General features: G+C 34.3%; 1 protein-coding gene across 2 annotated transcripts in view; it reads left to right on the forward strand.

The window, feature by feature from the left end:
- Positions 1-25406, forward strand: part of LOC108137289 — a 56143-nt gene that overhangs the window by 10909 nt on the left and 19828 nt on the right. For both annotated transcript variants that reach the window (XM_017258907.2, XM_017258908.2), the window contains exons 3-4: positions 3158-3201; positions 20203-21305. In XM_017258907.2, the coding sequence (XP_017114396.1) occupies positions 20322-21305 (984 nt within the window). In that variant the 5' untranslated portion in view covers positions 3158-3201; positions 20203-20321. The remainder of the gene's footprint in view (positions 1-3157; positions 3202-20202; positions 21306-25406) is intronic.

Raw genomic sequence — 25406 nt, forward strand, 5'->3', positions numbered from 1 at the left:
TAAAATAAAGTATATCTGGCTCACACTTGTGGTTATTTAGTCTAATCAGTTAGCGTTACAATTTTTTTTGGTTTTTCTTTGGTTACAATTTTATTTGAAAACATATTTTTACAAAGGCTAGATCATAAAATATTTTATTGCCTTGATTAATTAAAGTTTAAGTGTATCTGGTAAATCATTTTGGTCATTGGGTTTAAAAAGTTCGCATTTAGATTTCTTTAGTTTTCTTTGGCAACAATTTTATTTAAAAACATAATGGAATTAAATTTTTTTTCCAATTTTAATGTTTTTTTAAATGTTAAAGATTCTGAAGTCAAATAATAACACTAATATATATATATATTACAGTTAATTTTTTTTTAATAATCCATGTTGCACATTGTAATCATTCAAAAACATATTCTGAAGAATATGCACCTGGTGCAGTGAACTTTTTCACAACTTTACTCCAGCAAAAGACATTGCACATAAAGTTCGGGGGGAAACAGAGCAAGAAGCTGGCGATGGAAAAATGAAAATGGAGAGGGGTGAAAACTGAAAAAAAGGGAGCAAAAAACACAAACTCGATTTGCGCACCAAATTGACTGTAAAATGTGCAATCTGCAAGTTAATAATCGCCAGACGTATGTGCCTGCAATTTGAGCAGGGCACAATAACAAAAATAAAATGCAATAAAACTGCAAAAATAATACGAAAAGCCACACCAACATGGGGCCAATTAAAACAACAATAGTTGGGCAGACGTATACGTAATATTACAAAAAAATAAACATACACAAAAATGTGGAGAAAACACAACTAAACAAGCCGAAACATAAACAACAATATCAGCAAAACATGTACGACAACAACATGTACGACAACAACAAAAATTGCAACACCAATTTTTTTTTTAACAACAACTATAACAGCAAATTTCCACAACAACAAGGCATCAGTCAAGCGGCAAATGCGAAAAAAGCACTTGAAAATGCTTTTTTCCAAGCCAAAGACTTTTGCCGACAAGATAACTTTTGGGAGTGTACCCAATACAGTCCGCGTCATAAGTTGTAAACTGAAAAAACTTGACGAAATCTAGAAAAGTTTACCAGTTTTCATTACTCATTTAAAAATGGATATGGTTGAAATTAGCAAGTACTTGTTTTACAAAAATTGCACCTACAAAAAATGGTCTACAACATTTAACAACAACCTTAAATATTATTTTAATAATTCTGAATACAAACAAATCACTTATTTTCACTATGTAAAAGCCGTTAAATTTTGAATAAAAATAATTTAATATTTTTGTCCGGGACCTTACCCTTTCAGGGCAACAAGAAAACGAATCTGAAGTGGCGGTAGTTGGAAAAGAAGAAGCAATAAAACATCATAAAGTCCCGAGACAAGAGCGCGAACCCGTTCCCAACAATCATTCCAACAATGCGGGCTCAATTACAAAAAAAAAAAAATAAATAAAAAAATAAGAAAAAAAAAGGAAAAAAAATAATTTAATTTCTGTTTGTATTGTTGTCATACCAAAATGGTGATGGAGTCTCCCAAGTGATTCATAATTTGTAACTGCCGATGAAACGAGGGATTCAGGATTCCTAGCAAAAATAATCAAATTATTAACTTTTTATATGGAATGAATACCGATTTTAACCGATTTTAAAACCTTCATAAGGTGCTTCAAATATGCTTGATGTCAAAATACATTTTACAATATATAAATAAACAATGGAAGTAAAACGGTGGTTTGCAAATATGCATTAAAAATAAAAACATAAAAACTTTTTTTTACGTGTACAAAATGTTAATATATTACGTAAAGGAAATTTTGGTTTATGTTAAATTAAAATAAAAATAACTTAAAAACTGTTTTTCTTGATTAACCAAAGTCTGATCAATAGTTTGTAAAAATCAGTTAATTTTTTTAATTCGTTTTTAATTTCTTTTTTGGGCAAAATGCAATTACAATTGATTAATGCTAAAGTTAAGAGAAGGGTAAACTGGAGAAAAGGAGAAAGAGGATGCGGCTGTCTGAAGAAAGTAACGCTTGTAATTATTTCTCCTTTGGTTGGGGTCTGGTTTTTTATTTTTTTCCCCCAGTTTTTTTTTCATTTTTTTTGTTGTTGCCCAATCTTTGGCAGTTAAACTTTTCTTGGTCCTGCTCCTTGCCACTTTGTCGGCTGCTTTTGCCTGCAAATGATGCTGTAATTTATTTGCCTTTGTCATTGCACTTGGCCGGGGTCTTATGTATGTATACTTGGCTACCACTACCACTACCATCATCATGTTCCTCCACTTTTCTCCTGCTGGCTTCTATCTTTTTGGCCACTTGTGGCAGTTTTGTCGGCGGATCCTCGTCGCTGCCTGTGAACGGGTGCTCATAAATTTCTACTGCTTGCATTTGCGTATGTTGCCCATCGTCGGCGCAGCTGCTGCTTCTTCGACTATCGATACACTGGGAAAAATTACATTTACATTTTTTTTTATTATGTCAATATAATTAAATATCGGTGTTATTTGCAATTGAAAATAAAAGCAATAAAAAATTGTTGATTTCTTTTTTTAACAAAGAAGTTAGTTGAAAATGGAATATCAGTTTAAGCATTACAAAATTCTTAAATTTTATAATATTTTTAAAACAAAATCCTTGACAGCTATTTTTTTCCTGTTTTTTCCATACTCCCACTTTTTCCTTCGCCTCTGTCTTGTAATTTATGTGCGGATTTTTATGGTTTGTTAGTTTTTGCAGCCATAATCCAACCTATCCACTCTGGAATCTGCCACTCCCCCCAACTCGCTGTCCTATTGAACACTTGCAACATCATGTTTACCTCACAATGGTAGAACCCCCCTCCCCCAACCACATCCACCACTAACGCCACCCCCTCTTTCCACGCCTCTGCATTCTTTTAGATTTATTTGTTTGTTGTTTTCCTTCCCCTCGTGGTTTTGTTCCGTTTCGGGTTTGGTTTCCTTTAATATGATTTACTCCATGCATTTCGTTGCTTCATTTGTTGCTTAACCTTTTTTTATGCAAATTGGTTAGGGTTTCCTTTTAAAGCGAAAATAAGAATTGGGTTGGTGTAGGTTAGGAATTGGATTTTATTTTGCTCTTTTGATTAATTCAATTTTAATTTAACTAATGAAATATATTTATTCTTTGCAGCTCATTCCAGGATAAGGAAATCGACTTGTTTTTAATTGGATTTGGTAAGTAGTAACTTTATTTTATTTTCAAAGAAATTTAATTTAAATGAGATCAACTAAAATAGATTTTCCAATCAAGTTTTTCACTCTAATAAAAGCACATTGCGAATTTTATGGTCGTTTTTACTTCATCAAATTTTGTGATGATTTTCTCGTCTCTTTTTTTCTGCCAAAATCAATTTTCGATTCGCACAAATATTTATTTTCTTTGTGCAATTTTGTCGCACTCTCCTCTTCTTGCAATATGCAAATCGAGTTGAAGATATTGCCGCCATATTCCTTTTAATATGCCATTGCATTTTGTCGCCTTCCGTCGTTTTCTTGAGATATTTTGTGTTAATTTTTGGCTTGCCGCCAAATCATTCTTCAGTTTGTTTACCTTTCGATGCAACTTCTTTGCCGGCTCCTTTCTATATTTATTTTCTTTTATTCGCTTTTTGCTCAATTCAATTTTTTGTTTTGCATTTAATTGTGTTTTGATTTTCGCGCTTGCCAAAAAAGGAAATTTTTTTTTGCTTTTGGATTTAGCGCACACATTTAAGTTGAACAATTATTTTTGTGATTTTATTTTTGTGTGTGACACACGTGACCAAAATTAGCGTCAAACTTTGTAGCGGGGGTCTCACTGTAATTGACTTTAATGTTTTGCCACGGTGAGAGTGGAGCAAATGAAGAACTTTCATCTTCGGTCGAAAAAGTTGCCATGAACGTGAATAGTTCTTGGTTTGGGCAAGAAGTTAGCAATGCTACAAGTTTAAGTAAACTATTTTCTTTTAAAAATGTTAAGATTTGAGCTGATCAATTTATTTATTTTTTTTTAATAAGTAGTTAAAACCTAATTTGTTTGCAAAATGTTTCCTTTAATATTCTTAAGGATTACCACATTTTTATTTCTAAAATAATTCGAACTTAAAAGTTAAATTAAATTAATTTCTTTCTTTCTTCTTTCTTAAGTTAAATTAATTTCTTTAAGAATTATCCCTAAAAAAATGGCGTGTCTCACGCGTGAGTATCAAACCGTATGAATAGTCGAAGGCTTGCCATCGATTCATTGCGATTTAAATCGAGACAAAAAAAAAGAGTTTCGTGACTGGCACTTGCTACTCCGACTGCGGTTACTTATTAACTTTTATGGACCATATATAAAGCGCAATTTTCCCCATTTTCAACAAGCCGCCAGCGGCTTGAACTCATCCCTGGAAAAACGGGAAGGGGGACAGGGGGAAAAACCAGTTAGGAATGGAGTTTGGTAAAGACCAAAAAAAAAAAGGCAGTTGCAAGTACCGAAACTTAAAGCAAAAGCAAAACTAAACCGAAGCAAAACTCCACAGACGAGTATCCGGAGAGTTGAATTTCTTTGTGGCCATAGCAATTTACCAAATATGTACCTTTCACTTTGAAAATCGTAAAATGTCACAAACTGTTCAATAAAAACACAAATGACAATAAAAAATCCGATAAACAAGCGGAGGAAAATGGCCGAAGAGACTGAGACTGAGACTCTTGGAGTCAAACTCAAACTCAAACTGAAACTCAGGCATCGGCGCAACGAGAGCGACAACAATGCAAGCCATTGCATAAATTATTGGAAATTTATGCGAAAATTACAGCAACACACAACTGCGGCAGCAAAACGACCAATGTCAGCAACGGGAATCGAAGATTTAAAGCCACTGCTGCCTGAAAATATCATGCAAAAATGTTTGAAAAAACATTCAATATATATGCAGTAACTATGAACACATTTAAAGCCAGTTTTTAGTGCGGTATAAAATAAAGCTGTTTTCTTAAATTTTTACTAACTAGGGTAGTTAATGATGACTAAGCCTTGGAAATAATTGTTATATTTTCGGTTTTAAAATATTTTAATAATTAAATTAATTTTAAAAATCTTTTTTGGTTATTAACCAAAAAACCAGTTCTTAATATATCTCAAATTTTGTAAGGTATTAACTACGGCAGAGAAATAAGTACAAATTAAAGACATCTGATTTCCTTCAATTCAATCCAAAATCCAAAATTCAATTTAAACTTCCACCTATTTTTTTTTTGGCTGTTGCAACCGAATGTTTTTGTAAAAATAGAGAGGCGATGTAAATTTACATTGATAACGAAATGGTGCGTTTTAAAAATTGTATTTTATGACCCGCAACGAATGTGATCCCCAATAGCAACAAACACAACAAAGGGGTCAACAAGTTGTCAACTTTTTATGATTATTTTTTGTGGCTTTTGTTTGGTGTGTGTGTGTGTGTGTGTGTGTGTGTGTGTGTGTGCAACCTTTTCTATTTGCATTTTCAAGTCGCTTTTCTTTATTTCTTTCTTTTAATTTTATGATTTTTTTATAAACTTGCCAACGAAGCGTGTGAAAAAGCCAAGCCAGAAAACAGTGGAAAAACGACTGTGCAAAGAAAAGGAAACTTTAAGCCAGCTAATGAGAAATAAAAGAAGACCTGGCCCCACACTCTTTGTCTTAGTTGATTTTAATGGGAAAAATAGGTGGAAAAGAAAAAACCGTTTCTTGTATTTGGTTAATGGCTGAGACAAAGTAAATTGGCCAAGCTCAAACACTGCTAACTAGTTGGAAAAAAACTAAAATATGAAAAATGTTATGTGATGTGATGCAAGTGCTGTTGAGCAGATTTGATTTAAACGATATTGCAAGGGAAATAAATCTTCAAGTTAAACAAATTCCCCATATCAAAATTGCTTTAAATATGCAATACTATTTTTTTTTTTAAATTAATTAACTATGAATAAAAAAAAGACTAACATATTCACATAACAGTTTTTCATAAATTTAATTATGAATAAAAAGTGTATTAACCTCTTCCCTTCACTTCAATTTAAAATTATATGGTTTTTCGACTGTTTTCATAGCAAAAAATTTAAACAGCTTTAAAGATTAACTCCGCCTCAATAAAATTATCATGAAAACATTGTTGGTTTCTCTTTTTGCATCTCAGTAATTTTCCTTAATTATTATTTTTGTTTTTGTTTAATTGCGTTCGCTGTTGTTTGGTTTTAAATACATATTTTTTCTTTCTGAACTTTTTTGCTCAGCTTTGTTTGCGTTTTGGCTTAGCTAGCGTTTGCTTTTCTGATTATTTTAATTCTCATTTCTCGGCTTTTTTTTTCTTGTTTGTTTGTTTCTTTGCTTTGTTTTTAATGGCTTTCCCACATTGTTGTAATTAAAATACGTTTAACGGTGTTTTGCATTTTGCCTGCTTCAAAGGAAAAGCCTACGAACTTGCTGCATTTCCTCAAGGGTTTTTCCTTGGGAACAAACAACAAAGTTGGAAATTGCCTCGTACAGTGCAAACAATTTATGTTTTGTCTCGAGTATTTTATGTGCAGCGAAACAATTTGAACTCCAATGAAGTCGGCAGCAATTAAGTGTGTGTGCAACCCCTTCCAAAAATACCCATATCCCCCCATAGTTTTATTCGTTGTTTATGCAGGTAAATACATATATACTCACATATATCATTATGCATGTGACTGCAAAAAAAAACAAAAAAAAAGTCCCAACAGCAACAGCAGCAATGAACATTGCAAGCACAGCAGCACCAATCAGCTGCTGTTGCTTCTCTCTCAATTAACTTTGCATGCATTTAATTGCTTGGACAACGAATTTAATTTGATCTAAAGAAACCCGGTGCATTATATAAGTATTACATATTCATACGGAAAACATAAGCCCACAGATGCAGCAAGTCTTAGAGAATTAAATGCTGAAATGGTGAATTTTCTTTCAGAAAATCAGAATGCCGTGAATTATAACAGTTAAATGGTGCATGCAAATCCTAAGAATTCTAAACCAAGCAGGTTTACAACTTTCTAAAGATTAATAAATACACATTTAAGTATTACAATACTTTTGAAATGTAGGACAATTTATTTATTCACAGAATTCCTTTGATTAAATTGATTTAAGTTTTCCATGATTTTAATTTTTAAAAAGAGTTTGTTAGGAAAATAAAACTATTAAGCTATCTATGTTTCTCTAAGAATTCTAGTATTAGTCAGTCATTTGAAAACCCACACATACTTCACACTTAACATAACTTTAGTCATTTCCTGCCCATTCTATTAGGCCTTTTTTGGGGGCCAAGTTAAGCCTGTGGGCAAACATTTCACTTTAATTTTGTCGCCACTTAATTTTGATTTATTTGCTCCTGTCATTTGGTGTTTTTGCCCTCCCACCCATTGCCATTTTTCCAGTTTTTCTTGGTCTTTATTTTTTTGTTTTTGTATTTGTTTTTTATTTTTTTTTGGGGACCTGATTTGACATTTAAATGCTACAACGTTTCGTCTGCTTTGAGTGTGTCTGGCTGGTTGTCTGCTGGTCTGTTTGTCTGTTTGTCTGGCTGACTGGCTGCTAACTTGGCTTTCATTTCCGTATGACCCAAATTTCAAGAGACGACAAATTGCCAAGAGAGATTTTCATTTGGCTTCTGTTTGGAGTCGCAATTGCCATTCACCCACGACAATTAAATGGTTTTTATGTTAACCTTTCGCCGACATTTCGCCTGCCCACAATAATATTAATTATAGTTTTTCATGCGCTCAGCTTGAATGGGCTTTCAATTAAAGAAGCGCGACAATTAATTAATTAATTAAGTCCCTGGGAGTTTTCGTGTGTGTGGTTTTCGTGGAAAACTGAGGGTTTACTTGTCATTGACTAAAAAATAAATGTGTGCTTATATGATAATAACTTCTATTAAAAAAGTTGAATACAAATAGTACCTTGAAAATTGTATTTAAAGCTAAATTTAGAAATTGTTAAATAGAAAAAAATAAAAGGCGATTTTATTGAGGGTTAACTTGTCATTGACTTTATTATAATTATGTAATTATTTGATAATAATTTCTATTTAAAAGGTTAGATAAAATAGTATCTTGAAAATTATAAATAAAGTTTAATGGTTAAAAAACAATGTGTTAATTACAAAATCCATGTTTATTGAGTGTTCTAGTAAATAAAAAAAGGCAAACTTAGGGTTGATTTGGCAATGACTTTAAAATAATTATGATTTTATTTGATAATAATTTATATTTAAATGGTTTTTTTAAAATAAGAATTTTATAAAAAAATTAAATGGATAAATAATGTTTGCGTTTAAGTAAATAGAAACTAAAATGGTTGCGATTTGAAAAATAAAGCCTATGCGTAGCCTTTATTCGGAAGCGATTCATTATCAGGGTTTACGCCCCATTGACTTTCGATAAACTTGTGAGGCTAAAATAAACCCCCTGTCTTTTTTTTAACTTTCTGAGAACTTTGCCCTCTTTTCTCCCTTTTTTTTTTATTCCCCCCGCGTTTTTGACTGCATCATGAATGCCGCCGTTGTTTTTGTTTATGTTGTTTGTTAGCCTTGTTTTTTGTTTGTTTTACCTTTTTTATGGCCTGACGCCAGGAGTCAGCTTCCCCTGCGTTTTTCACTTTATTTATGTTTGTTGTATTTTCTGTTTATTTTCTGTGTGTCGCCAAGTTCAAGCAATGAAATTCATAAGATGGTGAAAATCTGCTTTGCCACCCCTCATTTTTTTTTTTTTTAATGATATTTTGGCAGCCATTGTGTTTTCTTTTTTCCACTAAATTATGGGGCAAAGGTGTTCTGTTTTCCCCTCTAATTTTGATTTTTATGCTTAATGTTGGACTTGATGTATTTTCTAATTCGTTTATACACCTTTCTGTTTATTTGGTTCCCTTCGCACTGAGTTTTTGTTTGCCTTATCTTTTGATTGATTAATGGAGTTGTTTGTTTAAAGGGCTTCGGCTTCGGCTTTGGCTTTGGTTTTGGCTTTGGCTTTGGGTTACTGGCTTTCAAATTGAGTTTTTCCTTTCAGCCAGTTTTGTTATTATTACTTCTCTTCATTTATTTACCTTATAGGGCAATCGCTTTTTTGGTCTCACTTTTGAGATCTTACTGATTTTATTCCAAGGTTGCGCCTGGACACACGATTTCAAAGGGCTGCATTATAAGTCCAGCTCCAACTCCAGCTCCACCACCAGCTTTACGTAAAGCTATCTCAAGGTGAAGTCCGCAGCACAAAAAAAAATACAAAAACCAACCGCATAAGGTAAAATACGTATACGTATACAAATCCCCATTAAAGGGCATAAAACGCCAAGGTTGGCTTGTTAAGTTTTTTTCGGTTGTTTTGCCCGTTGTTTGCCGTTGTTGCTGCGAGTGCAATTGCAAATTAAAAATTGTTTTTTCCATAATTATTTCCTCTTTTTCTGCGAGCTACTACCACCACCCAGTTGATTGGCTTGTGTACGAAAAAGGTTGTCCACGATTGTGTCAACTTGTCGCTCTCGCTTTTCGGACACTGAGTAAATAAATAAATAAATAATAAAAAAAAGGAAGCCAAAACGAGACCAGAAAAATGTTTCCCGGTTATGCAATTCCGATTGTCTGCAGGCCAAAGTAAAACGGTTTTTGTTTTCAGCACAGGCGATTTTTAATTGTCTGCTGTAATTGCTTTCGAAAACTTGTTTGGTCGGACTTCAAAAGTATACATTTTCTAGGTCCTTTAAAGTAAGTTTTTTAAGTCATTAAATATGTATGTACTTTTGAGCTTTTTTATATGTTGTATTCGAATCTAAGCCCATTAAATTTAAATCTATAACTTTGCTTTCCAATTGAAATGTATATAAGTATGTGTATTTATTTTAGTAAAGTAAATTAGAGGTTAATTAAAGCTGTTCAAGTAAGTACTTTGTTTTAAAAATATCTGGTATTATTTATTACATTTATTTATATTTACATTTACATTGATGCTCTCAAAATAATAGCTTTTGTTTTATATTCTAAACCAAATATAAATTTTATAATTGTCTATGCTATTTTTTTATATACGCAAATACGAGATATCTGCACCATTTGTGGGGGTGTTGTTGTCCGAAATGAATTAGAGATGCAAGTCCTCGAGACAAACTCGATCGACTCAAACTCAAGTCTCAAGTTCCTCCCATTTTTTTTTGGCCCTTTTTCTCTGCCCCCACAAAATGTCACTTGCCACAGGGCTCTTCCATTTTTTTTTTTTTTTTTTTTTTTTTTTTTTGCTATTATCTATTTGACTTGGAAGTGGAGTGGAGTTGGAGTGGAGCTCCAAACTCCGTGTGTCATTTTTATCGCTTCAGTCCATGGTGAACCCCGAAGTGGCGCTGCATAAAATTGCCAACTACACAATCGCAGTCTGGCTTGGTTTTTATGACTCAGAAGTGCTTTACGCAGTGATTGAGTAGACAGCCGACCGCAGAGGCGATGGACAAGGGGGGGGGGGTAGCCAACTGGGGATCAGGTCTATATAGATATATATAGGAGCCGAGTATAGAGTATAGGGAGAATAAAGAAGGGGGAAATCTCTGCAAATCGAAATTGTGAAAGTTAAGCAAATGACGGCAACTTGTCGTTGGGTCTAAATAAATATATATGTTCCTCCAATCACCACCCACCCATCGTAAGCATTGGGGATATATATATATGAGCTTGATTCAGTGGCAATCAAAAAAGAGCAACCAATGAATATGCAATGTTCAAGAAAGACGATAAAATCACAGCGCAGAAAATGTATTAATTTATTTAATTTTAGTGTATTATAAACATAAACATGGTGGCTTATTGCTTAGAAACAGAAAAACTATTTCTTTTTCTGTAAACTAAAACTTATTTGTCATGTTTAATACAAGACTGTTGCTTTATAAATTGTACTATTTATTTCTTAGAAACAATGCAAATAATTGGTTTTTATATAAACCAAGGGTGAACATAATATTGCATTGTTATTATCGTTGTGGCATATTGGTTTTCAGTTTAGTAACTATTGCTTTACAAATTGTACTATAAACATGGTGGTTTATTTCTTGAAAACATTACAAAGTATTTGTTTTTGTGATTATTCTCCACTTGTTTTAATTTTTTCATTTATTAGACTTTGTCCATCAGCACTTTACTTTATTATTATTCAATTTTTAACTTTGCCTGAATATTGCCTTTAAGTTAGCTGATTTTACCGAAATTTAATGGTATATATTCTATGCTAATTTCAAATGTTACTTGGTTAGAATTAGTGCTTCACTTAACTCCATGTTTTAAAGTGTTATTAAGCCCTGTGCCGACTAAAGTTTCCCTTTAAAAGATTAATACGTTCGTGTTGGGATATCTGATCTGGGAACCCTTGTATCTACGCTTACCGCACAGTAATTTGCAGAAATTTGTTGCGTTGCCTTTAACCGAGATATATATATATATATATATATATATATATATGTATCTGCGGGTATATATACATACACCCAGAGAAAAATCATGGTAAATCCAAATATTTTCACTTTAAATTAAATATTTTCGGTACTGATTTGGTGTGCTACACTTTAATTTTTATTTTTAAGTATGAAAAAATGTATTTTTAAACTAAAGGAAAGGAAAGGAGATCTACAAGTTATTTATTGAATAAATAAATAATCATGACATTATTATGTTTTTAGTTCACTTTAAGTTAGTTTATTTTTTGAAAAACAATGTTGGGGTTTTTCTCTGGGTGTATATATAGTAGTGCGGCCATGATAGCCACTTGCCACTTGGCACTTGGCCACTGGCCGCTCTGGGCTGCACTTACCTGGCTTACCTGGCCAAATTCCCAGTCATTTGGGTTCACTCCTCCCTCCTCCGATCCCCCTTCTTTCTGCCCACAATTTCTGGAAGTTTGTGTTGGCCATTTCGGTTGCCGTTTTCGGTTTTTATGGCCACTTGCAACACACACACATACTGAGACATCGATGAACGAACAACATCATCATCATGTAGAAAGGTAGACGAACAGCTCGAAAAAGGCAACGAAACGAAAGAAAAATATCTGAAAAATTGATTAAAGTTCTTGCAACGCGCAAGCGGCATCAATTACCTGTTGCGGTTGGCTCTGAGGTTTGGAAACAGCAACAGCAGCAGCAACAGCAACGGCAGCAACATAAACAGCAGCAACATCAACCAAAATCAGGTGAAGGAGATGAGGCTGCGGCCTGTAGAAGATGAGGCACAACCGAGGCAAAGTTAAATATGATTACAGCGCTTGGCTTTTAGTTTCAAGCATTTTTCAATATATGCGATGATAAAAACAAAAAAAATTCTTTGTGGTTGCTTGTTACTGCTTTTGTTGTTGTTGTTGTTGTTGGCACAATCAAGCAAAATTTGTTGTTGCCGCCATTTCGTGAGTTGGCTTCGTGCCGCATCACAACACTCCAAAAAATATATGGTAATCAAAAAGAAGCTAATTTGGTGGAAAATTAATCATTCGGTTTTGAAAACTTTAGGGTTTTATTGAAAATTTAATTAACATTATTATGAAAAAAAAAGAGTTTTTAATCTAATAATATTTTGTTATACTTATGGTTTTGTTTAGAAAAAGTTAGTGTAAGACAGATATTATTTTTATGATTTTATATTATTTTTGATATTTGCTTTAGTAGTATAATCCAGATAGTCAGCTTAAAACCACAATCTTTCTCAGATCATTAAACTTTCTGTGTAATAGAGAATTTCCAGTTTTGAACTTGGGCCTGGCTTTTCTTTGGCTCTACCTCTTCTGAAATTTTTCTTGTTTTTTTTTTTTTTTTTTTTTTTTTTTTTTTTGATTGATGATATTACATTTTCAACTCATGTGTGTGTGTGCCCTTCTCTTTCCCACCATCTATGACCGTCTCTTTCCCGCTCTCTGGTCGCGAAGAAAGCGCTTAATTGCTTTTGAATGCTTTCCGTGAGTTGCATTTGCTGCCCGCCAGCAAAACACAAAAAAAATGAGACAAAACAAAAAGTGAAGAAAAATAAAAGAAAAAAAAGCTGGTGGTTGGGGACCGGCTCTCTTGTTTATGTAAAATATGTAAAATCATTAAGGCAAGAAGCACAGCAGCAGCAACAACTTCTGGCCTCGTCTTCAGCCTGTGTTCTTTGATGTCTTTGATTCTTTGGCCATTCTTCTGCGGCATTGTCTATGGGTCCACAGTTTGACAAGCACTGCGGCTAAATGCCAAGCCATCCAAGTAACAACAAAGGGAATCTTTAAAGCTTGGCACAGCCACTCGAGATGGAAACACTTGAGCGGAGGAGGCACCCACCTCCCTCAATTGTGTAAAAATGCCAGCTAGAAAATCGAAAATCTAACCGCAAAGTGGAAGACTGAGAAGAAACGGCCCAAGAAGAAGCCAAGGCAAGTCATCTCTTTGTAAACGAAATGCTCGAATAGTAGTTGGCTTTTAAAGTGTTTACCATAATTGAAAACCACATAATTTCATTTAACCCAAAGGATGAGCTTGGTAACGTTTTTTCTTTCATACATAATACATTACTCAAGATAATCTTTGAGCCAAGAATTTGATGAGCAAACAGAAAATTAAACTTTTGGAGAATTGTTTAAATTAAAATAAAAAAAATAAATACATTTTGGGATTAGTAATAATATAATAGCCAATATTTGATAGAACTTATTTAAATAATTGGTAATACTTATTTAAATATTTTGTAATACTCAAAATATTACCTTTTTTACCAAAACTAGTTGATTTCTTAGAACTTTATTTTTTTAAGAATTGTGAGAGGTTTTGAAGTTCTTAGCTAAAACAAATTTGTAGTTAATGTTAACTAACAATTTAGATTTAATATTAGTTTTAAATCATACTGCAGAGTAACTTTCATTCTTTCTTATGTGATTTATTTTGTGCATGGCATTTTATTTGGTTGCTGCTGATTTCAGACTTATATATATATAAATAAATATATATATATATTATATATATTTTTCTTTTTTTGAGAAAACAATAAAGGAAAATTCCCTTTACATTTTGCCACATTTTCAAACTTGAAGTAGCTGGTTAGGCTTGTGAAAAAAGAGGAAAAAAGCCAGGCAGAGAGACGACCATTTGCTGCATCATTAATGGAGCCAGTCTGGAGGGGCCCAAGCCTCAGCCTCACCCCCTTTGATCATTGGGTAAATATCAACAAGCGTCCGTCCATGTCTGTGACTAAAAGATTTTTTCAATTCCTGGAATTTAATCAAGGTGCATCTGCAAGAGAGCTGGGTAAAAAAAGAGAAAAATAAAAAAGAAGACCGCTGGCGGTGGTCGTTGTTGTTGCCCCTGTTGTTGTTGTTGTTTCTGCTGCCGTTGTTGTTGTTGTTCTGGCTATGTGGATGTGTCTGCCCAAATAGTTAAAGGGCAAGATAAATAAACGTCGTTGCCGTTGTCGGTCGGTCGACAAATGTGACGACAACGCCGACGAAGAAAAAACTCTTGCCTATAATGATGTGCCGATAATGAAAGAGCAAGTTAATGTTGTGCTGTTGCTGTTGCTGTGTGAAATCATTTTGTAGATGCGCGTGATGCGATAATATATCTCCACCCTTTTGCTTTTGCTTTTCTTTTATATTTTTTTTTTTAGTTTCTACCTTCATCTTTGGGACAAGAAAAGCAAGTAACTCGTAGTTTTGCTGCAATGACATTTAATTGTTGCAACACAGCAGCGCACCTGCAAAAAAAAAATGTAAAAAAAATACGGAAACATTTCACACGCTCAGAAAATCAAATGGAAACGAAAAAAAAAAAAAAAAAAACGTTAGCAAAAGCAGCTGCTTGGAAAGAATCTAATCAATTTACTGGCACAAAAGAAAAGAATATTGGAGTAGTTTTAGAAAGAGATCCGGAACGACAGCTGTTGGCTCCTCTATTGTTTTGTATCCAACAGATACAAGACAAGTCAGCACGAAATGTTTCTCATAATTTGCTAGGGGTTATTCGTTTACCTGCTCGAAACTGCTCAATTGTTCTCAAAGGATGCGACATGGAAACCGGTTGGGTTTCCAGATTTATTTGTTCAAATTTTACACCTGCAGAGATACAGATACAAGCATGTACAGATTAAGATACATACAGATATACATAGATTGTATATGTTTGAACTGCAATTACCACAAAATAATTGGCCACCCAAAAAGTAGATTAAAATTAATGATATTTGTAATTTATTATTAAAAAATAATTTAGCTGAAAATCATTTTCGCATTTCTCGATTGCCATTGAAAAGGGCAATCAAATGATTTTTGCGCATTGCCCTTATTAAAAATTCATCGCTCATTCAGAGGACTATAATAACAATGAATACATATTAAAGACCATCAGACGCGTGGATAGTGAGTGGATAATGTCGGCAGATTCATTCAGCAGATTACCCAACTGAATGAAAGGCGGCTTAATAATAATATGATAAGCGGAAAATTAAAATAGAGGCAAACAGCAAAATAAACCTGTGTCCTAGTAAATATTTAATGGGAAAAGTAAGGAAATTTAATATATAAGTTTAGCAGTTTTTAATCTTTTGCTTATGTGTGGAGAAAATATTATTGAAATATTAAAACTGTAGTGAACTTGGATAGAAGGAATTAAAGCATGCAATTGCTTTGTTTCTGTTTAAATTATTTAACAGGGAAATTAAGAATTATATATTATTAAGGCTTAATAGTTCTAAAGCGTTTGCTAAAGCTTTAAACAAATTTAAGTAAAATTTAAATTCGGATTTTAAATAAATTATTAAATCATAATATTAATTACAATGCGTATAGAAATTATTATTTAAGCTAAAAATTCCGAAAATGGCCAAATGAAAAATTTTAAAAAATTTTAATATTGTCATATTTAAAATAACTAAAACCCGAAAAATCAAGGCGAAAAATATTTAAATTGAGTTTAGTTTTTGTTTTATTATTATTTTTACTTATATATTTGATTCACTTCTAGCTTTTTCCACACCCACTGATTTGTGGAATTTCTTGTGCGCTCTTCTAACTAACGAGGCTAATTTGCTGCCGCAACTTATTCATTGCACTGCACTTGACTGACTCAGTCCACCCATTTATCCCCGCTTACCCCTCTTAAATCTCCTTTTGTTTTGTTGGCCATTTCCTGTCACGTCTCTGCCACATAAGACAGAGCCATAACAAAAACAAAAACAAAGAGGCAATACAGCAACTGCAGCTCCAACTGGTCAAAGAATTTGCAAGGAAAGTTTTGTTGACCTTAAAGGGAATCGAACGGGTGAAGACGGGAGCTTAGGGTTGAAAAGTGTGCCAATTGCCAGGGTCAGGGCCTAAAGAAGAAGAAGAAGAGAAGCGGTAGCCAAGTTTTTCTCACTATCTGTGTTTTTCCCTGCAAGCTGCATAGAGCGAAAAGTTAATCGAATTATGTGCAACAAAGTGGCAAAAGAAAATGGTCGACACAAAGTGAACTAAAGGGAGCTAATCACCTAGGTGATTATCCTATTCTGGCATCTATCAAGCAATATCTCATTTAGCCTTTCGCCTGATTTCGTTTACCTCTTAGTATGGCCATTTAAATTCTAGGCTATTCCAAAATCATTTAGAAATTATAAAGTTTGAAAATAAATAGCAATATTTATATAGATTTTTATATAGATATTCATTTTGATATTCATAGTATATTCAGATAGATATTCATATATATATTCAGATAGATATTCATATATATATTCATAAAGATATTCATATTGATATTCATGAAAAATAATAATAAAAAATTAAACCTTTTTGAATGTTCTTATAATTGATAAATACTTTAAAAGCAAAACACTTTTAACATCTGTAAAGACGATTTTTAAAGCTTAACAATAAATTCCGTAAATAGGAAAAGAACTCATTTAACTAAGTGGACTTTTTGCGTCACGGGATCTTCCCGTGTCAGGAATGGTTTTCCCTGGCTAATGCAATTATTGGCAGACGCACAAGTGGGTGAGAGATAATGAGCTGGAGAAAGGGGACAGCTTGGCTTATTTGCCAGGAGATCATCGCAAATGGCTTGGCAACTGGCAACCCGTTAAAAAGTCAGCTTTCAATGGCCCTTTCTCGACGTCTGTCGTCTGTCGTCTGTCCCTTCCTTCGTCATCCTGGTCGAGATACTCCTCTTAATTTTCCCCAAACCTCCGCCTGCCCTTTATCCTTGACATCTTTTTTTCTCATTAACATTTGCGCCCCACAATCAACGGCAGTCGAGACTGGACGACGGCGTTTTTTCGCCCGCTGTTGTGTCTGTTAACTCTTTTTTCTTTTGCCGTTGTTGCATCTCCTTCATGACACTCTGTTTCTACTCTCTTTCACCCACTTTCTCCATGATGATTCTGCCCGCCTCGGTTGGATAATATCCAAAGTGCACAGTGGTACGAAAAGTATTCTTAAATAATATGTCATTCAATAGATCTATCACAATATAACTTAAAAACTATTTTTCAAGTCTCTTCATTGATATTTGTATGGTATATTATTTAGCCTTTTTTGGATAAAATCTTATATAACTATTTTTTTTTGTTTTTTTAAAACCTTTGCAAATTATATGTAAATAAAATATAATATAGACACAAAAAGAGTTTTATTTTCAAATTTCATAACTTTATTGTATTACATTTAGAACCAAATTTGTTTGTTTTTTTTTTATCTTTTTTGACACTAGTTAATTATAATGTTTGGAGCATTTTCTCCTGAAAAAATGGCTTCGGGATTAGCTTTACTTAAATTCCTATAACTTTTGCCCCTTTTTTCTTTGCCGTAGCCATTGAAAATTTGATGATATTCTTCTGCTGTCTGTCTACCAGCTTAATTTTTTTTTATTTACTTCTGGGCTAAAATTGCAAACTGTTGCATATTTTTGTTCATTTTTCATAGCTTTTTTTGAAAGAAAATTGTAAAATAGTTGCATTGAAAGGATTTATATGTTGTGCTCTTTTATAATTATAGTTTTTATACTTACATATCTATAGATACAATGTAGTATTGTATCTAAGTGTATTTTATATATGTTTTTATTATTTTTTATATATGTTTTTATTATTTCAAAAGTCAACTACACATTTAAATTAAGCAGGGTATTTTAATATTCGATTTGTAATCAGCAACGTTTCGTTATATTTTTTTTATTATCCCAGCTTTCTGCTGCAATTTCAATTTGGTCTTTTGTTTTGTTCTGTGCTTTGTTTTTATTTGCTGGCTGTTTGTCATGGTTGATGTTGCTGTTGTTATTGCTGTTGTGCATGATGTTGCTGCTGCTCCTCGCTATGTTGCTGCTGTTGTAGCAATTGTTTGACAAGCACCACGTACAACACGCTCGTTTGGCCAGGGTTCGGTACATATGTATATATGGTACATATATGAGTTGGCTACAAAATTAAAAATGATATGAAATCAACAAGGGCTGTCGGAGGAGCTGGGGAAATTGGCAAGGCAGAAGATGCACTCGACCATGTTAACCAAGGGCCGAGAGCCAGGGAACCAAGTCAGTGAAAAAAGCAAAAAAAAAATTGTAGACCTTATGACCTGTACATACAAAGTCCGAGGCGGGAAATGAAAGTAAACAAAAAGACATGGAAATAATTAAGGGGATTGGATTTGGATATAACAGAACGAGATAAGGGAATTTAAAAAGAGATTCAAATTTAGAAAAAGGGGTTAGCATAAAGAATAAGTCAACAGGTGGAGACATAAACTATTTACTGAGTTTATGTTAGCTGCAATTGGTAAAGCACTTACTTGGAGCTTTGCCACTTGAAACTCAATTGAATTTGAATCGTTGAAATCGGTGTTTATGTTATGAATAAACCTTTTTTTTAACTCTATTTTTGAATTTACTTAAACCAAAACGATTTTGCACTTTTTGGTTAACCCCAATAAAATTAGTTCGGCACTTACTTTAAGGATCGTGAAACGTATGTATATATACATTTTTATGATTCTTCTTCTCTTAGCTTTTTGCTGACGTTCGTTAGTTGATGTTCGAACCCTCAGTGGAAAAGTCTGAAACTCCTTTGTCATTTATGCAGTCAGCTATATGAGAAAAATTCTTCATGCAACAGCCGCAGCAGTGGTAAAAAATAAAAAAATAAAAAAAAACGTGGAAAAAAACAGGGTGTGAATCATTCTTCCTCTTTATTTTTTTTACCTCTGCTATGTGGTGCATTCTTCAAGCATTTTCTTTGACAGCTTTTTTTTTACTCACCCTGCTTTTGTGTGTTTTTATATGACATTTTATTATGACGTCAATGGGTGGAAAGCGTTTAATTGACGGTTGGTTATTCTTTTGCTTCCGCTCCTGATTCTCCTATTTTTGGTTACAACTTTCAATTTAAACTTTTTGTAGATGTCCTAAGCAGAAGTGACTAAGAAGTGTATTGCGCACTTTTAATATATGGAATTGACAGTTGTATTTGCCTTTCGGTATGTGGAAAATAGCGTTATTGACGTTTTTGTTGCAGCTATTGTTGTCAATTGTGTTGCAGTTGATGCTCCAGTCTTGCAATTGATGCTCCAGTGTTATTTATACTTTTTATTCTTAAAACAGATGCTATTTTGCTATTTTGTAAAAGTTCTTTATTTTTTAAGAAACAAAAAAATGCATATAGAAATAATTGGCACAAACATATTTTGGTCCGTTTTTTTATATGAAGTTATTTGTTTTGGGAGCAATTTTTGGTAGCCTGAATACCAAGCCCGAATGGTACGTTTATACACTCTAGTTATAATATATATATATTTTTTTCTTGATAAAATTTTAGTTAATATGTAGCTATTCCTGCTCATTCCTGTTGCCAACAGAGTTCTTGTTTGTTTAGTTCCTATCGTTGTGGTTCCTGTTACTGTATTTAGTTCAACTTAAGTTGCTCAATCGCCTCCTTTTGCTTCCGCTGTGGCTGCAACAATTGCATCAACTGATGTTGCTCTTGTGACTGTAGCTGCCATTGCGGCTGACATATCCCATTACAGTTTCCGTTACTGGTTTTGGCTCAAAGGAGCTGCAAACAGTGCGACAGCTGCAACATGCAAAAGAGTTGTGGCAAATGTGTGCAAATATACTTGGTTTTCTATATGCTATATATGATTTTTACAGACAATAAATGCGACTCTTTGGCTAATATATATATGTGCTCTCCTTCTCTGTCTCTGTTGCAGCAACGCAAAGTGGTGGAAAATTGTGGCAAATTCAACTAACCTAGCCAACTGTCATTGTCTTTTGGCATTGGGCAAGATTTTAATTGAAAAAGTTTTGCCAACTCTCGCACGCAGCAGAGATGACTGTGAAATTGGCCAAGCTGTTTGGTGGTGTTGAGGTCCTGGACTCGGGCAATTCGCCACATCAGGAGCAGCAGCAGCAGCAGCAGCAACATCTGCAACAGCAGCAGCAACCACTGACTGCACCGCAGCAACATGTGCAACAACCACCGCCTCTGCCGCCACCGAATGCAAATATGAAGAGTTTAAAGTATTACGAGCATCTGCAGGCCACCTACGACTGCCACCACGATCTGATGGATCAGGATCAGGATCAGGATGACTACGAGGACACCTGCATGCAGCGCAATCATCCGTACAACAACTCCCAAAGGCCGCTTTTGGGTGACAGACGACCCCAGTTGACGGTGATGAGTGTGGGCAAGAAGGGCAAGTCGGCTATGGCCCAGCAAAATCATCCGCTGCCACCACTGCCGCCCCTAAGGACCTACATCTCACCCTACGTGCAGCAACAGAAGCGGGACAGCGCCAAGGGATTGCACGGGTTCAACGATTTCGATGCCCTGTCGCAGCAGTACAATCAGCATCTGCAGAGTCCACACATTGGCTATCCCTATGGCAGTCCACCATCGCCCACAGCTCAGTCCAGCGATTTCTGTTTCGATCGGCAGAACGGATTGGTTATGCTGCCCGGTGGAACCACCGCTCCCATCATCTCGAGCAGTTCCAGTAGCAACTGCAGCAGCTCGCACACCACATCCACCTCCTCGCCCACTAGGTATTACCCAGATCATCATCATCATCATGATCACCATGCGGCCAGCAGTAGTGCTCTGTTGTATCCCTCCCGATTCGAGGACGATTTCTGCATGCGTCGCCCAGCCGTCCTCGAGAGTTCCAGTTCGACACCCACTGCTGGATTGGGTGGACCCTTCATCTTTGGCATTGCACCGGAGCAACAGGCCACGGATTATGGCAGCAATCCACTGCCGCCAACGCCGCCTCAGCTGAAACATCAATCTGTGATTAGCCGAAGTCCTTTGGTAAGCTACTGTTTTTTTTTTAAAATACAACTTTTTTTTCCTTTAAGAAAATAGAGGGGTTGTAGAAAAAAAGACAGCTATAGCAAATTACAGTTCAGCATTTAATAGTTAGATCTAATTAAGTTATATTTTGATGATAGAATACATTCTTAAACTTATAAAAATATACACCGAGGTATGTCACTTTAAAATCGGTGTATAATTTGTAAGGTTTTGGCTTCTTCCTAGAAGCAGATGTTGGGTCACCCTTCTGCAAGTCGTTGAAAACCTAGAAATAGATAGATAAATAAATAGTACTATAATAAATCCATTCATTTAAATGCAGATTATAACTGAATTGATACAGAAATAATCAAATAAAAGTTCGTTAATAATAATGGCAATAATAGATAATAATTTGGTTAAAAATTTTACAATTTAAATTGATAAATGAAGTACTTCATTTTGCAATTGCTACTTGATTCCAAATTATTTTTAAGTATATATAACTGCCAGAAAATGGTCTTTATTAGTGATTCTTTGGTAGTCATGCCAGAGCAAGATAATAATAGAGTCGTCTCGAACCGAGGCAACAAATCCACCAACAACTGGACAGGTTTGTGAAAAAGCCTTGGCTAGAAAATGGATTTTCTTTGTTGATTTTCGTGTATTTTTTCTCACCGAAAAGTGGGTTGCGATGGTGGATGGGTTAAAAAAACTTTAACAATCGATTCTTGTTCTCTTCCTTGTTTTTTTTTCTGTACTCTGTTTTGGTGGCTTAAGAATTTACCGTTCCTGGCGTGTGGGTGTTGCTGCCGTTTGTTGCAATTGCTGTTGCAGCAGCAACACAAGCAACTGCTGCTGTTGCTGCTGCATTTCAGCATTTCGCATTGGGACGTCTGTCTATTTTGATAAGGCTGCTCTTCGCTCGCCACCTGGCAGTCCGAAAGATGGTCAGTGGGGGGTTAAGATGGGGCAGAAGCGAGTTAAACACTGATGCTGCTGCGAAGACAAAGACCTTCAATGTCTGAGCCAGTGTCTACTTGAGCTTTACATTTCAACTGCCAGAACCTCTCCTATCATCACCATTTTCCATTCCACATTGCCCCCAACGCCACTGTTTGCCCATTAAAGCCAAGAAAATGAAAATGTTGCACAAATAAAATGTAAGATCCTCTCCATTTGCCCATGCACTCAGCACGAAAGGAATCCTTTGCTGCAATGGTCGACTGGATTAAAACACATTTCGTAAATTAATAATGAAATTAATTCATGAATAGCAAGTGTGAGCGAAAAGAAAGGAAAGAGCGGCCAAAAAACGCTCAATTAAAGGATGAAATGGGTGTCGTAAAAGAAATGAGGAAAAACTATAAGATAAAGGAGCTGGCAGAAAATGGCAACGAAAAGCAAAAAGACTTGTTAATCGGTTTGATATAAATGATAAAAAAAATATTTATAATTATGAATGAAAAAAATATATAAAAAAGAATACTTTGAGAAACATAAAAAAAAATTTTTTTTTTGCTAACAAATAAGAAATCTTGTTGAAAACTAAAAAACACAATTTTCAAAGCTTTGCTTGTTCTCAGTGGGAAAACCAAAATTAAATAGAATTTAAAAGAAAAGAATATAAAAATTGTTATTAGATTTAGCAAATTTTGTTTGAGAAACTTAAAAAAGTAATTTATAAGAGAAATAAGAAAACTTTGAAAAACTTGAAAAAACAAACAAAACAAAAAAATATAATCTTCACAGCTTAGTCTGTTCTTATTGGAATAACAAAAAAATGAAAAAAATTTTAAAAGAAAAAAAATATAAAATGTTTTTTTATGATTTAGCAAATGTTTGTGAGATTGCATTCAAAGTAAACAAAATCAAAAGATACAATTTTTAAAAGGGTCTTTGTGTTCGTAATGAAAACCAGCTGGCTGTAATGATCAAAAATTAACCTGGGCCCAGTTAAAAAAGCAAATTACGCTAATGAAATGTTTTAACCCTGATGTGGATGCACTTCACACCCCTTTCCTACTTTTCCACTTTTCCCCCCGTGGAAAACCACAAAAGTCGCCAAATGTACCGTCATGAGAAAGGGGGTTTCCACCACAAAAGTAGGAAACTGAAATGAAGGAAAAAGAAATTTTCGTAATTACACTTAAGTTGGTTAATTGTCGGACAGATATTCCGCTTCTTCCGCAGCAACTTTTTCGCTTTTCTCCCATTTGCGAAAACCATTTTCATGGGTGTACTAATTACACAAATTTAATGCAAAATAAATTGCACTAAAAATTGGTAAACTTAAGAAACATGCATGAATATATTATGGGCTAAGTAAAGCAAAAACACAAGAAAATCCAATTTACTTTATTAGCCTTTGGGTTCGAATTTAGAAGTAAGGACACTATTGAGGTTTTTTGCGGTCAGATCCACATCATATACTATATCTGCTATATATGGCACACAAGGTTGCGGTTTAAACACGTCGCCGACATTGTTGTTCTATAACACCAAACTAAACCGAAAGCAAATCAAATTGAATTGCGAAAAATCGTCTTCGATTACACGGCCACAGACACAGACCATACCATATAAGTATATATGTATATAAAAATCGTAGCAAATAATGACAAAAGTCAGAGAAAGGGGAGTTGGACAATGAGAATCATTTTGTTTTGGCATTGCAAACTCATTGAGCATTTGATAAGTAGCACAATATCGATTACACTGTCTAACAAAAGCTAGATGAATCAGTGCATTTGTGAGTCATAATGAAACGGAAATAAATTGCAGCAATAAAACAAAATATTTTTCCAAAGATAACGATTTTTTATTAAGCCTCTAATTTTATATCGATTTTAAAAACTAACTTTTGTGTAAGAATAAATGCTTTATGAAATTTTCAAAGCATTTACAGATTTTCAATACATTTTTTGCAACCAAAAACATTTAGGTATTTTATTTTTAATTTCCAAAATATTAAATTACCAGTACAGGGTGGGCCCAAATAACTGTCGCACTTAATTTTTGAAATAAAAAACAAACCATGAGATATTTTAAGTAACAAATATTATTTATTTAATATATATTAATATAGCTTACATTACTAAGACTTAAGTTCTAATCTTTCCCCTTTGTATTTTCGGGCGAGCTTCAAACGTTTCTTAAAACTATTGCAAGCGGCACGCACCACATCATCAGGAATTTCATTCCAAATTTTTGTCAAGTGTCGCTTAAACTTTTCCAAATTCATCTTTTTTAAATCCTTTAGTCTATCCAGCATGTAACCCCATATGCAGAAGTCTAAAGGATTTAGATCTGGTGACGATGGAGGCCACTCATCAACAGCCATGAAACATGGAATGTTATCTTTGCACCAGTGCTGAACAGTTTTGGCCTTATGAGCCGGAGCAGAGTCTTGCTGGAAGCAAAATGGCTTATTCCCGAACAGCTTTGATGCATGGGGATAAAAATGGCCCACAAGCACTTCATCCAAATAATATTTGGCATTGATTTTCACGCCTTTATCGATAAAAAGAAGGGGTAACTTACCTTTTTCAGATATGGCCCCCCAAACCATGACAGACGTTGTGTTTTGGAATCTCTCAACAGCAATTTTTTCTGTTGAAATATCCTCCATACTTGCTGCATACACCCGATCATTCTGCGGGTTCAGGCTTTTTTGCAATATGAACAACTTTTCATCAGAAAACACAGTATTGCAACCTGCGTGCCGCCGAAGTAACTGCCCACTTCTTTCCTGTCGCATTTTTTTTGACGTTCTGTCAGACCATGAATTCTTTTTTTTTTTGTAAGGTTTCAGTCCCAAGTCATCTTTTATGATGTTTCTAATTGTTTTGCGGCTCACATTCAGCTCATTGGCTAGTTTTCGAGCTGACCTCGCACAATTTCGCCTAATTCTTTCACGCACATTCTTTATTATTTTAGGGGTTCTAACACTTCTTTTCCGACCAGTTTTTTTGGCTATATCAACACTTCCAGTTGCCTTCAATCGAGCCACAGTGCGCTGAACAAATCGCCTATTCACATTGAGATTTTTTAGCAACTTCACAATTTCACTTGTTTTTTTTCCTTGCAAATGCAAGTTTTGCACTAGCTCCCGTTTTG

Source organism: Drosophila elegans, unplaced genomic scaffold (assembly GCF_018152505.1).
Source record: "Drosophila elegans isolate 14027-0461.03 unplaced genomic scaffold, ASM1815250v1 contig_149, whole genome shotgun sequence".
Lineage (NCBI taxonomy): Eukaryota > Metazoa > Arthropoda > Insecta > Diptera > Drosophilidae > Drosophila > Drosophila elegans.